General features: G+C 33.9%; 1 protein-coding gene across 1 annotated transcript; it reads left to right on the top strand.

The window, feature by feature from the left end:
* Positions 1 to 423: 423 nt before the first annotated feature.
* On the top strand, positions 424 to 9,303 carry LOC104900518 (uncharacterized). Its single transcript, XM_010687942.4, has 2 exons — positions 424 to 1,047; positions 8,617 to 9,303. The coding sequence occupies exons 1-2, from the start codon at positions 718 to 720 to the stop codon at positions 9,178 to 9,180; spliced, it is 894 nt and encodes a 297-aa protein (XP_010686244.2). The 5' UTR covers positions 424 to 717; the 3' UTR covers positions 9,181 to 9,303.
* The last annotated feature ends 3,227 nt before the right edge of the window (positions 9,304 to 12,530 follow it).

Here is a 12,530-nt window from a genome sequence, read left to right as displayed (position 1 = left end):
ATTGGAAATTTGGAATTTATACCCGGTCCATTCAAACACCCCAAATATGGGGTTGATGAGAATTGAACTTCCGAGTTCCGACCATGAGGTTAGGAGGTGGGAGCTCCAACTATTGGGCTCCCACATGATTCTCAGGGAAAAAGAAAGTTGGTGTTAATCGAATTTCACCAAATAAACATGGTAATGGTCTATGGATACCACAAAATAATTTATACAAAAACAAAAATAAGAGGCACACAATAATATAGGCAAAACTCGTGTATAACACGAGGAAAAGGCAACACCTCAAAACAAACGACAAAACATTCAGCTCAAAACGACACACATAATTCTTCTGATCGTGCACTATAATCTTACGTGGAAATAAACTCATAGATGGCAAAAGTTAGGCCAAGAAATCCACGCAAAAGGCTTGAGAATATTGCGAGCAAGAACGTGTACCGTAACACAGCCAAAAGTGCTTATCTCTTTCTCCTACGATAATGATTCATATCACATAATCTAAATTTTATGAGGAATAAAAACTCACAAAAATCTACACATTTCAAACTTAGTACAACTATCAATGTTATTAACCATAAATTTATCTCCTCAAACAAAACACATTCTAACTAGTGTACCAAAATAATTTGTGTAACGTTCGTTACGACGTACGTTATTGGAAGCTAACGATTTCGATGCCAACGACATTGATCGAACATAACGGTGTTGAAGAAGATGGCAATGACGGCGTATTTTGGTGGAGTTCGTCGAGCTATTGGTGTTAATAACCGACGAGGGTGGTTGCATAGTGACTTCCAAGGGAGTAAAATGATAAACTTGCGCAATTTTGGTAAGGGGGTTGGTGGTGGTACTAGGCTAAGGGAGGACCTTTGTGTTAGTGCTAATAATGGTACTAATTGTATTGGTATTAGGGGAAATTATGAATATGATGATAATGGATTTCATGCAATGGTTGATGGAATGGATGGGAATAATGGTGATAGGGAAACAATGGCTGATCAACAAGTATTACTTGACCGTTGGTTGCATAATTCGATTGACGAGGTTAGTTTATTTTGTATTCTTAGCTACTTTGTCACTCCTATTAATTACCCAAGCTAGCTAGGCACTCACTTTTGCAAGTTATTCATCGTCCTATCATTATATTTGGAATCTGAAATGATAAAATATAAAATTATTTATAAGACTTACTTCAATCACCCGCTTAAACTAAGTGAAATATTTAGCAACATGTATTGCAGATGAAGCAAAGATTTCCTTTGAACACATTTGCAAGCTGTAACACTATTGGAGCTTGTTGTTTCACATTTTTCAACCCATAGGATTTCGTCATTAGTGACATATGGTGAAACTTAGCACTTGATTGAGTTAGATTAATTTCTGTTTAGGGTTACATTAGACTCATTTAGCAGTTGATATATTAATGAGGATTTGTTGGATTGCCCGTATATATACAATTAATTTTCCTTTTTTCTAGATACTCGACAAATTTAATAACTTTTTTATAGGAAATTTACTCACTCACAAGAATTCTACTTCAAGCGGCCATAATCTTTGTAAGATGACGGGAGATAAGGGGATCACAATACACAAGCAAACTCTAGTCATTTAGTCTAGAAATTGAGAATTTTATTTATCTAGAAGTGAAACCACTACAACATATGCCTCAACTTTACGTGGGGTGATAAGGATTCAAACCTCCTCTTAATATCAATAACTAGTATTTCGGCTCGGGCGTTGTCCCGGATTTGTATTGTGTTTCCGAACTTGATATGCATTTTTTTCATTCCCACTAAAATACATTAAGGAATCCTCAATATTTAAAAGATACAAATATAATAATGTGGACACTTAAAACATGATTAAAGGTTGATTGAGATGATAATTGTGTCATATTATAATAGCAAGAGGTCACGGGTTCAAAGCTTGTTGCAAGCTAATTTTACTTTTGTTAATCGACATAACTTAAACTGTTCACTGTATTTAAAAAGTGCGTGATATGTTCTCTTCTTAATATTGAACTTGAATAGTTGTCTAATTGAGGTTGAGGTGGTGGAGTATTGGTTATATGGATCAAACCTCATAGGACTCATTTGAGTAATTTTCCATATCCCTCCTCAAGTGAGTCCCCTTCATCTTACCAAAAAAAATGCCTAATTTTAAATTAAAATGAGATGGTCTCTTATAAGACTAGCTCCTTCTGCACATAGTTCACAATTTTTTTTGTTTCTATCTCTTTGCTTTCCTTAGTTCCATGGTCTCCATCAACATTTTATTTCTTTTTTTTAGAATAGATTATGTATGGTAGTATTAAATGGTAAAGCACTAAGGCTCCTATAATACACGAAATTTAACATATTATAGGTTCGTACATGAGACGAGGTTACAATATACTTCCTCCGTTCTTTTTATATTACAATAGTTACTATTTTGGGTAGTCTCACATCTATTGCAATAATTTCAATTTTGGTATAAAAAAACTCTAATTGACAATAATGCCATTACTTTATCTTATTAAAACCATCATTAATTACTCACTTTGCCTTATAAAATTGATTTTATTTTCTAAAGGTGGTTCCTTTGCTACTCTAGTTAATTAAAGAGTTACTTTTATGCTAAACAACTCATTGTTGTAACAGAAAAAGAGTTCGGCTAATAAATTTAAATCAAATTGAGTCACCTTTAGTTTTTACTACTTATAATCTTCTATTTTGGCAGTTTTTTGGGACAATGTTTGGACTTCTCCAGGCTTGGTCATATTTTCTCCCAAAACATTCCTAGGAAAGTCAACGTAACTTGTGATGTTGCGCGGGGGATTGGCACCATTTGTGTTGCCTCGAAAAGCCTCTGAACACCCCATTTGTTCATTGATCGTAAAACCCAAAATTACCCCGCAATGAACGTAAAGACATCCATATATTAATTCCAAGCCACATGACTCCTTTCCAATGACCTCCCATGTCCCTAGGAGGCATCCCTTGGCGTTCGAAGCTCAGGCCCCGGGAAAGTCCAAAGCGTGTATTATAACCTTCAATTTTGGCTGTTTTTGCGACATTTTTGGACTTATCCGGGCCTGGTCATATTTTCTACCGAAACATTCTTAACAGTGCCGACGTGTCTTGTAATATTGTGTGTGCACTTGCACCATTTGTGTTGTCTCGAAAAGTCTCTAAACACCCCATTTGTTCATTTCTCGTGAAATCTAAATCTTCTCGAAATGATCGTAAAGACATTCATATATTTGTTAAAAGCCACATGACTAATTTCCTATGACCTCCCATGTCCCTAGGAGGCATCCCGTGGCGTTCGTAGCTCGGGCCCAAGGAATGTCCGAAAGCGTATATTATATATAACCTTACATTTAGGTTGTTTTTGCGACATTTTTGAGCTTTTCCGGACCTGGTCATATTTTCTCCCGAGAAATTACTATGAGTGTCGACGTGACTTGTAACGTTGCGTGTGTGGTTGGCACCATTTTCATTGCCTCAAAAAGTCTCTCAACACCCCATTTGTTCATTTCTCGTGAAACCTTGAATTCCCTCGAAATGAACGTAAAGGCATCCATTTGTTCGTTCCAAGCCACATGACTTTTTTCTAATGACCTCCCATATTCCTTGGACGCATCCTATGGCGTTCGAAGCTCGAGACCCCGGGAAAGTCTGAAAGCGTGTATTATAACCTTCAATTTTGGCTATTTTTGGGACGTTTTATGACTTCTTCGGGTCTGGTCATATTTACTCCCGCAATGTTCCTAGGAAATCCGGCGTGACAACGTTGTGCGGGGCTTGGCCCCATTTATGTTGCCTCGAAAAGCCTATAAACACCCAATTTATTCATTTCTCGTGAAACCTAAAACTGTCTCGAAATTATCGTAAATGCAGCCACATATTCGTTCCAAGCCACATGACTCTTTTCCTATGATCTCCCATTTTCCTAGGAGGCATCCCGTGCGTACGTAGTCCGGGCCTGGTAAACTCCAAAAGCGTGTATTACAACCTTCAAGTTTAGCTGTTTTTGGGACATTTTTGGACTTATCCGGGTCTGGTCATATTTTCTCTCAAAACGTTTCTAGAAAACCAACGTGATATGTAACATAGCTCGGGTGCATGGCACCATTTGTTTTGCCTCGCAAAGCCTTTCAGCACTCCCATTTGTTCATTTCTCGTGAAATCCAAAATTGTCTTGAAACGAACCTAAAGGCATCCACATATTCGTTCCAAGCCACAAGACTCCTTTCTAATGACCTCCATATCCCTAGGACACATCCTGTGGCATCCGTAGTTCGGGCCTGGAAAACTTCGAAAGCGTGTATTATAACCTTCATTTTTAGCTGTTTTTGGTACATTTTTGGACTTATCCTAGACTGGTCATGTTTTCTCCTGAAACGTTCCTAGGAAAGCTGACGTGACTTGTAAATTTGCGCGGGTTCTTGGCACCATTTGTGTTGTCTTGAAAAGCCTCTCAACACCCCATTTGTTCATTTCTCGTAAAATCCAAAATTGCCTCAGAATGAACATAAATGCATCCATATATTCATTCCAAGTCACTTGACTTCTTTCCAATGACATGTCATGTCCCTAGAAGACACCCTGTGCCGTTTGAATTTCGGGCCACGGGAAAGTACGAAATCTTGTATTATAAGCTTCAATAATTTTGGCTATTTTTGGGAAAGTACTTCTCCGGGCCTGGTCATATTTTCTCCCGAAATATTTCTAAAAAAAAGTCGATGTGACTTGTAACATTGCGCGGATGCTTGGCACATTTGTGTTGCCTCGAAAAAGCCTCTCAACACCCCATTTGTTCATTTCTCGTTGAGAGATTTTTAGCTAAAAGATTTTTAGTTGAGAAAATATCATTTTTTGATTAAGATCATTAAGGCACGAAACTCGCTGGTCCTTCAAATAAATTTGTCCTCTCGAGTTTTGGAAATGAAAAACATGATCTTCATGAGAGTTTTCATGCTAAATAGATTTCTAGATTTTTTTAATGTTTATTGATTTACACATCCTTACTTCCACTTCTTTAGTTCTGTAAGTGAGATTTTCTTTTTTCATAATGCAAAGCGATGGTCTCCGGGTTTATTTTTACCAAGAGGGTTGATTCTCTGGTGGCTTCTTATTGTATTATGCTAGATGGTAATTTAAATGTTTCTTGTGGACACTTAAAATATGATGAAAAGTTGGTTGAGGTGGTAATTGTGTCATGTTATAATAGCAAGAGGTAACAGGTTCAAATCTTAATTGTTTCAAGCTAATTTTACTTTTGTTATTCGACATGACTTATGTATACATTAGACAATTCTAGTGGAATAACAGAGGTGACAAGTGGCATGTATACATTGTCACACACGCCTTTTAATATATTTGTATAGATATTCGTTCCATAATTGATTTAAAACTTACTATTTCAAATCAAACTTGAAAGACTTTGATTATTAGTTATCACCATTAATTAGGAAAAAAAAAAGTTATATATGTAGGATCTTGTTGGATTAATGCCAATGTGTAGCTTAGGTTGGTATGTTATCTTAGTTGATATAATATCATGTATGATATGGTATTATTATGACAATAAAAGTCTAATAGTAGGAGATATGGTTAAAGTTAATAAGATAGGATTAGAAGATAAATTATATTGAAGTTTCCAAATATCAAAATTTCATAACTATATTTTTCATAATTATCGATAAGCAAAAATTACAAAAAGTTAATATTATGAAAATATATATTGAGACGAATTTAAAAAGATCTCACATAACTATATTTTTTCTTAAGTATAAATCACAAAAGGTAGTCAAAATTACACATATGAATAATACAAAAGTCAAAACGGATCATCTAAAAACGGTAATATATCGCTATTCATTTAAAGTGTTAGAGCTCATTATAGGCTTTGATGTCACCTAAACGTTAGGTATAGAATGACGAGTGTCGCAACTTTCAATTAATTTAGAATGCTCCCATCTTTAACGAGTATTTTTCCAATTAGTCCTCAAACAAAATCTCTAAAGTCTTTCAATTTGTGAAAGGCTGAGCACGGTAAAAAGAGTGTGATGGAAGATTTTATTTTTTATATACTACCTCCGTTTCAAATTAATTGTTACACTTTGACATTTTACACTATTCATAAATTGCACTTTGACCCTCGTTTGTGATTTATACGTGAATAAAAACATAGTCATGTGGGATCTTGTTAGATTCGTATTAGTATGTATTTTATTATATGTAGTTTTTATATTTTTACAAATACAAAATTAGAGATATAAAAGCTCAAAGTAGTGCATCGGCATGCGTGAAAAGTATAATTGTAACAATTAATTTGAAACGGAGGTAGTATACAAATTGAAAGGTCAATATTATCGTCTACTTGTAATCTTGTTACTGATTATAAAGGACACTCCTCAAATTTTTTTACAAATTAATGTGGGATAAACAAGAGAGTGAAAAATTGATCAGTTGGTTAGAGCTTCTATCCCGATTTAAATATTATATATTAGGATTAATTCTCATTTTGTCGTTGTGGCTTCTTTAAATACTAAAAAAGTGAGTGATAAATGAGGGTCATTGACAGGTTGACTCATTCCAACTTGTCTAGAGTGAGAGTCAATTTTAGAACCTCGTGGAAATCGAAAATGATACTATTAATTAGCTAAATCAACTATAGTATTCCTGAGCGAGATTTTCCCTACTATCGGTGGAGGATACTACTTGACTAAAAAAAAAAAATCTCCCGCGCTGAACAACGTATAGTAATTTGAACTTGGGAAGAAAAAGATATACATGCAAAATGTAATTTTATTCACTTATCCAAGACTAGATTGATTGAGATGACAGTTGACAATTTCGTAAAACAAAACAATACTTCAAATCACTGCATGGATCGTACACGTATAATCACACTTTTTATAGTGCTATGGCGAAACTTATTCAAATCTGCACGTAAATTGATTATTTTGTCTAAGACTTCAAAGGATATGTATGTCCCCGAAAGATTATGTTTAGTGACTGATCCACCACTATTAAAGCGTAATTAAGCAAATTATTGCGATAATATATAATGATTAAGGAAGAAAATTTACAGCTATGTTGTCCATCCTAGACCAAGATACCCCCACAAACCTCACTTACAGTATCTATCAACATGTTACTTGTCTGTATAATTAACTTAGTTCACATAAAAAAAAGTTAAGATAAGTTCGGATATATATGTACTACTATAATTCAACATTTACCGCTATTACTTGTTCACAAACCTCTCACTCACCATATTTATCAACATATTACTTGTTAATCAACATTTATAACTATGTATAAAAGTTAAATGTATGTGCTTGGACACGCCAATGAAGAAGAGCAGAGTTCAGTCACATACAAGTTTAAAGAATGTTCTATACTAAAACCAAATTACAATAATAGTAGTAGCTCATCTAGCTTATAATGTAGTACTGTCTATCCTCTTCTCCAATATGAAACAACGTAGATGTGCACAACAAACATGAATCGAAATTTAGCTATTAAATAATATTTTACTCGTTAGAAGAATAAGTTTGATTTCCGAAAAAATTCAACAAGACTTTTAAGCTCAAATAACTTGAGATAAGGGGTAAGAAATCTTGTCTAGTAAGTCAGGTCCACATATACAAGTTAAAACAACAGTTTTAATAAATAATTTCGCACAGCCTAATTCTAAAACAATTCAAATAAGTTCAAGGACTACATAAAGAGGAAATAAAAAAACACACATATATTTGACATTTTCAATCATAAAAGAACAAAACACACACACTAACCTTATTAGCTGTTACTATATTGTTTTTTTTGAAAGGACAGGGAGCAGTACAATGTGATGCATGACTTACTCTACAATACTTCATGATACTATACACTATATAAATATTTGGTTGATTCTCATTATATATATATATATATATATATATATATATATATATATATTAAAAGACATGTGTGACAATGTATACACGCCACGTGACACATCTGTTACTCCACTAGAATTGTTCAATGTGTACACAAGTGATAGGTCATGTCAATAACAAAAGTAAAATTAGCTTGCAATAAGATTTGAACTCATGACATCTTGCAATTATATTTTGATTTGAACCCATGACCTCTCACTCACCTCTCATTCACCATATTTATCAACAAGATTTGAGCCCATGACCATCTCAACCAACTTTTAATCATGTTTTAAGTGTCCACATTATTGTATTTGTACTTTTTAAATGTTGAGTTTTTCTTAATATATTTTAATGGGAATGGGGAAAAATTCATATCAAATTTATAAAACAGTACCAACCCGGAGCAACACCCAGTCCCAGATACTAGTATATATATTAAATAGTACTCGGTCTAGTGGTTTGATTTGTATCACACAACCTTGAGGTTGTGGGATCAAATTAAACCCCACTAAAGGCACTTTGGGGGTGGGGATTTCCCGATCCCTTACCATTCCCCCTACTCCCAAAGGGTCTTACCTGCAAACTCGAGCCGAGTTGACCTATGCGACGTTTCGATCTGATTAGGACGCCTTCTTCTTACCTAAAAAAAATAATACTTATACTATATTATTGTAACACTATGATTATATGATATATAGATTGTGAAGAACGTCGGTGAGGGGCCTTTGCTAGTGCACATCTACACAGAAAATTATGGGACCAAAGATTCAAAATTATCATCAACAAAAATGAGATTGGTAATGGAGAAAGCGACATCAGAGAGTTGGACAAATCTGAAACATAGGTGGGAGAAGAGTAGCTATACCATCCCTAATGGTATTATCTTGGTGGAAGAATTAAGTGGCAACAAACAACAAACAATTGGTACTAATACTACTACACAACAAAAGAATGAAGACAATAATAATAATAATACTAGTTGTTTGGAGTTTTATAATGCTAGCTATAATAGCAATAATAATAATAGTAGTAGTAATATGCAAAAGATGGAATCTTCTTCTTCTTGTTGTTCTCCTGCAACTAGATTGTGGGGTGTACTTGTTCAAGGCAAAGGGGTTAATTTCCCTGCTTCTTATGTTTTAAAGACTTGTCAGGTGAAATGTTGTTTTGGATCTAGTACTCACTTTTGTTTAGCAAAGGTTGATTGCTTTGGAAAGAATAATGTTGATTATTATCTTAATAATTGTTGGTTACAAAGGTGATAAGGAATTAATTATATGTATGGATTTACCCTTTGTATGAGTAGTTTTGAAATATCTACACAATTGTACATTGTTGCTTGTGTGTTTGTAGCATTTTGATATATATGGAAGTTGGTTGTGAAGTGGTTTTCAAGTAGTATAAAGATACATGCATGGTGGTTATTCTATTATGATTACTATAATTGTTAGCTTATAGTGTTAGTAATTTTTTGTTATAGCTTATTAGAGTGTTATTTTATCAAGCAAAATATGTTGGTTTAGTTTAGTTTCATCAAAAGAGTTAGAGTGGGTTCAACAAATTAAAACATAGGGAATATAGCTTAAGCAAGAATTGAAAATGGGACAAGCTAAAGCAACCTAATAAGGAGGAGGAGAATTTGGTTCACTTACAAGTTTAAAGGACGTTCCATACTAAAACCAACTGACAATATTAGGGGTATGTAGCTCCTATAACTTATAATATAATGTGGTATTTTCTCTCATTTTCTACAATGCGGGACAACTCATATGTGCAAAACAAACATGGAGTACAACACCCTCCTCACGTGCGAGTGTCCATAGAATTAGAACATATTGGTGAGGTATACAATAATAATAATCCTTATTGTGAATGAACATCCAATTGAGGCCCCCTATCCAGTTGCTTGATAATGCCCAATATGAAAGGCCCAACAACCTAGCTCTGATACCATGATAAATTTGGTAGTAGAACTGAAAATGGGTGTGGGAAATCAAATAAGGAAGATGAGAGTTTGGTACACTTACAAGCCCAAAGGAGGTTTCATACTAAAATCAATTGGCAACAATAGAAGTAGCCCCTCTAACTTATAATGTGATACTTTCTCTCCTCTTTCTTCAACATGGGACAATTTACAGTGCACAACAAACATAGGGTTCAACAAAAATTGTTTGTATTAACGATTTCTTTGGTTAAAGAAAACATCATAATATAATTTGATTCACTATATCAAACTAAAATTACTCAATTTTTCACTAGTTAATTTCTCAATTAGCTTCAGTCACCTCCCAAGAATAAGGAAAACTAACACCACTAAATATACAAGTATAAGGCGAGGATGGAGTCACACTCTTTACATGCGATCTTTTGAGCTGAGAGTTTTTTCGACAAAAGTAACTATTGTAGTGTTGCTCTTAGCTTCTTTTTACTAGTTGTTAAGGTCAAATGTGATCTAACGTTTTCTAACAACTAGTACTAGAATTGCCATATATCGCAATCTATACGCGGGACCACAAAGGTTTCCATCATTCAGGAAATGACTTTTGGATAGTGGAAAATAAAGAAAACTTGTTTGAGTAACTTTTTTCTTTCGTTTTTGGCTTTTGCATTCGTAGTTCATCAAACTACCAATATTAAAACTCGTCAACCACTTCAATAAACAACTTATATTCAGACAACCAATATATATAAACCGCCAATAAAAACAACCAATCAATCAGTAAAAAGAACCAATAAAATCAACTAATAATCAAACCAACTTAAATAATACATCCAACAACCAATTGCCAAACACCTCCTTAACATTATTCCAGGTTTAAAAAGTATCCCTCCAAACAAGTACCGAAAAAACCCTTGAAAATAGGATACTTCAAAAAAATTAACTACATCATTGGATGCCTATTGCCTAATTGATTGGGGTCCATAAAAATAGACATGAAAAGCCTCTTAGTACCATTAATGCATGTTTTGTATGGATCATGGAATGTTTAGTACCCTTAATTAGGTATGGGCACATGCCCCATTCAAATAGGAGTACATACCCTTATATTTTTACTTGGAACACCAAAACAAAATGTCTTCCATTATAACATGCCCAAACTTGCCTACCCACGTCCTTTACAATCATTGATTCCATCTCTAGCCAGCCATACACGTCTTTATCATCAATAATTTCCCTCCAATTACCCATTACATATATATCCATACCATACATACACACACACACTTCTAATTTCCTGTCTCCTTCTCAATCTCAAGAATCTCAATCATCTATTTTTTCAAAAAAAAATTATAGTGTCACGTATAAACTTCTATTTGTTCTAAGAACATTTTTTTTAGTACGTAGTTAGTTATTATTGATGATTATATTACTACAATGTCAATTTGTGAAGAAGATGTACAAGTATCAACATCTACACAACAATGTGGTATGAAAATTCAACTCGTATCGAAATCGAAAAGTGAGAGGCTCTTGGAGAAGTATTTTGACGCATTCGAGTTCGATTTTAACTATGAAGAAAGTGGGATTTGGTCACCACCAGTTAGACGTACAACTTATGTTGGTTCACCTGGAAGATGTTTTACAGAAGAAGAAATGATGGCTAAACTTAGAGATGTTTTGGAAGCAAGAAATGGTAGTTGTACTAGAAGAAATTCTGCTTGTTTGGATGTTTGGGGTTGCATTTCTTCATTGTTTTCTACTTTCCAAAAAAGGGTTAAGAGAAGAAGAGAAATTACATTTGGTATGTGAGTCTTTATTTGATTCAAAATGCTTTAAATTACTAAATTATGTTCATATTCTTCTTTTTATCGAGGCTGTTCTAAATTATCACGGCGATTTGGAACAGAACTATATCAGATGGGTTACCTCGAAAAAAATCAAAAGGTAATTGTAAGTATTTTAGAAAATTTTATAAACTAAAAAGGGTATTTTTCTCTTAAAAATCACAAAATCGCCACAATGATATACGTCACTCGTGTATCTTCAATTGGGCAAGTTTCAATCTTCAAGGTAAAGACTTTTTTTTTTCAAATATATCTTAATTTCATTGATTAATTAGTCTAGGATGTAATTAATTGTTCTTAGTTTTTCAATTTTTTTTGGGTTCAAGGATATGTATAGAACAAGATTGTTTTCTCTTTCTAGTTAGTAATGATTTTTTTTCTTTTTCATTTGTTGCTCATGTGTGAATGGGTAGAATAGGGGGAAACAGAGGGTAAAAGTTAGTCAATGTACGTACTATAGAATGAAATTATGATGAGTATCAGTCATTATTAAATGATTTTGCTGCAATTATTTGACTTATTGCATACAGAAATGAGGTCATTATTTGATGGATGTGACAAGAATCCAAGATGTTTCTTACTAGAATAGTAGAACCAATGTACCATCTTTTTCAGTTTTTCCCCATTTCAGTTGATCTTTAGCGCAAAAATGCATTCACATTCAGTAAACTATGTTCTCGTTTGGTTGAAGATAGGAAGTGCAAATTCCTTGAATATTATTTTTCCATGTAATTGTATTTCCTACGAATTGCAAGATGTTGTTTGGTGATTCAAGGGAAATGGAAATTTCCATGGGAATTCCCCCTAGGTAAGTAACTTCCTCCAT

The sequence above is a fragment of the Beta vulgaris genome, chromosome 8 (assembly GCF_026745355.1).
Source record: "Beta vulgaris subsp. vulgaris cultivar EL10 chromosome 8, EL10.2, whole genome shotgun sequence".
Classification (NCBI taxonomy): domain Eukaryota; kingdom Viridiplantae; phylum Streptophyta; class Magnoliopsida; order Caryophyllales; family Amaranthaceae; genus Beta; species Beta vulgaris.
Note: the sequence above shows the minus strand (reverse complement) of the source record. Positions and strands in the feature narration are given on the sequence as shown.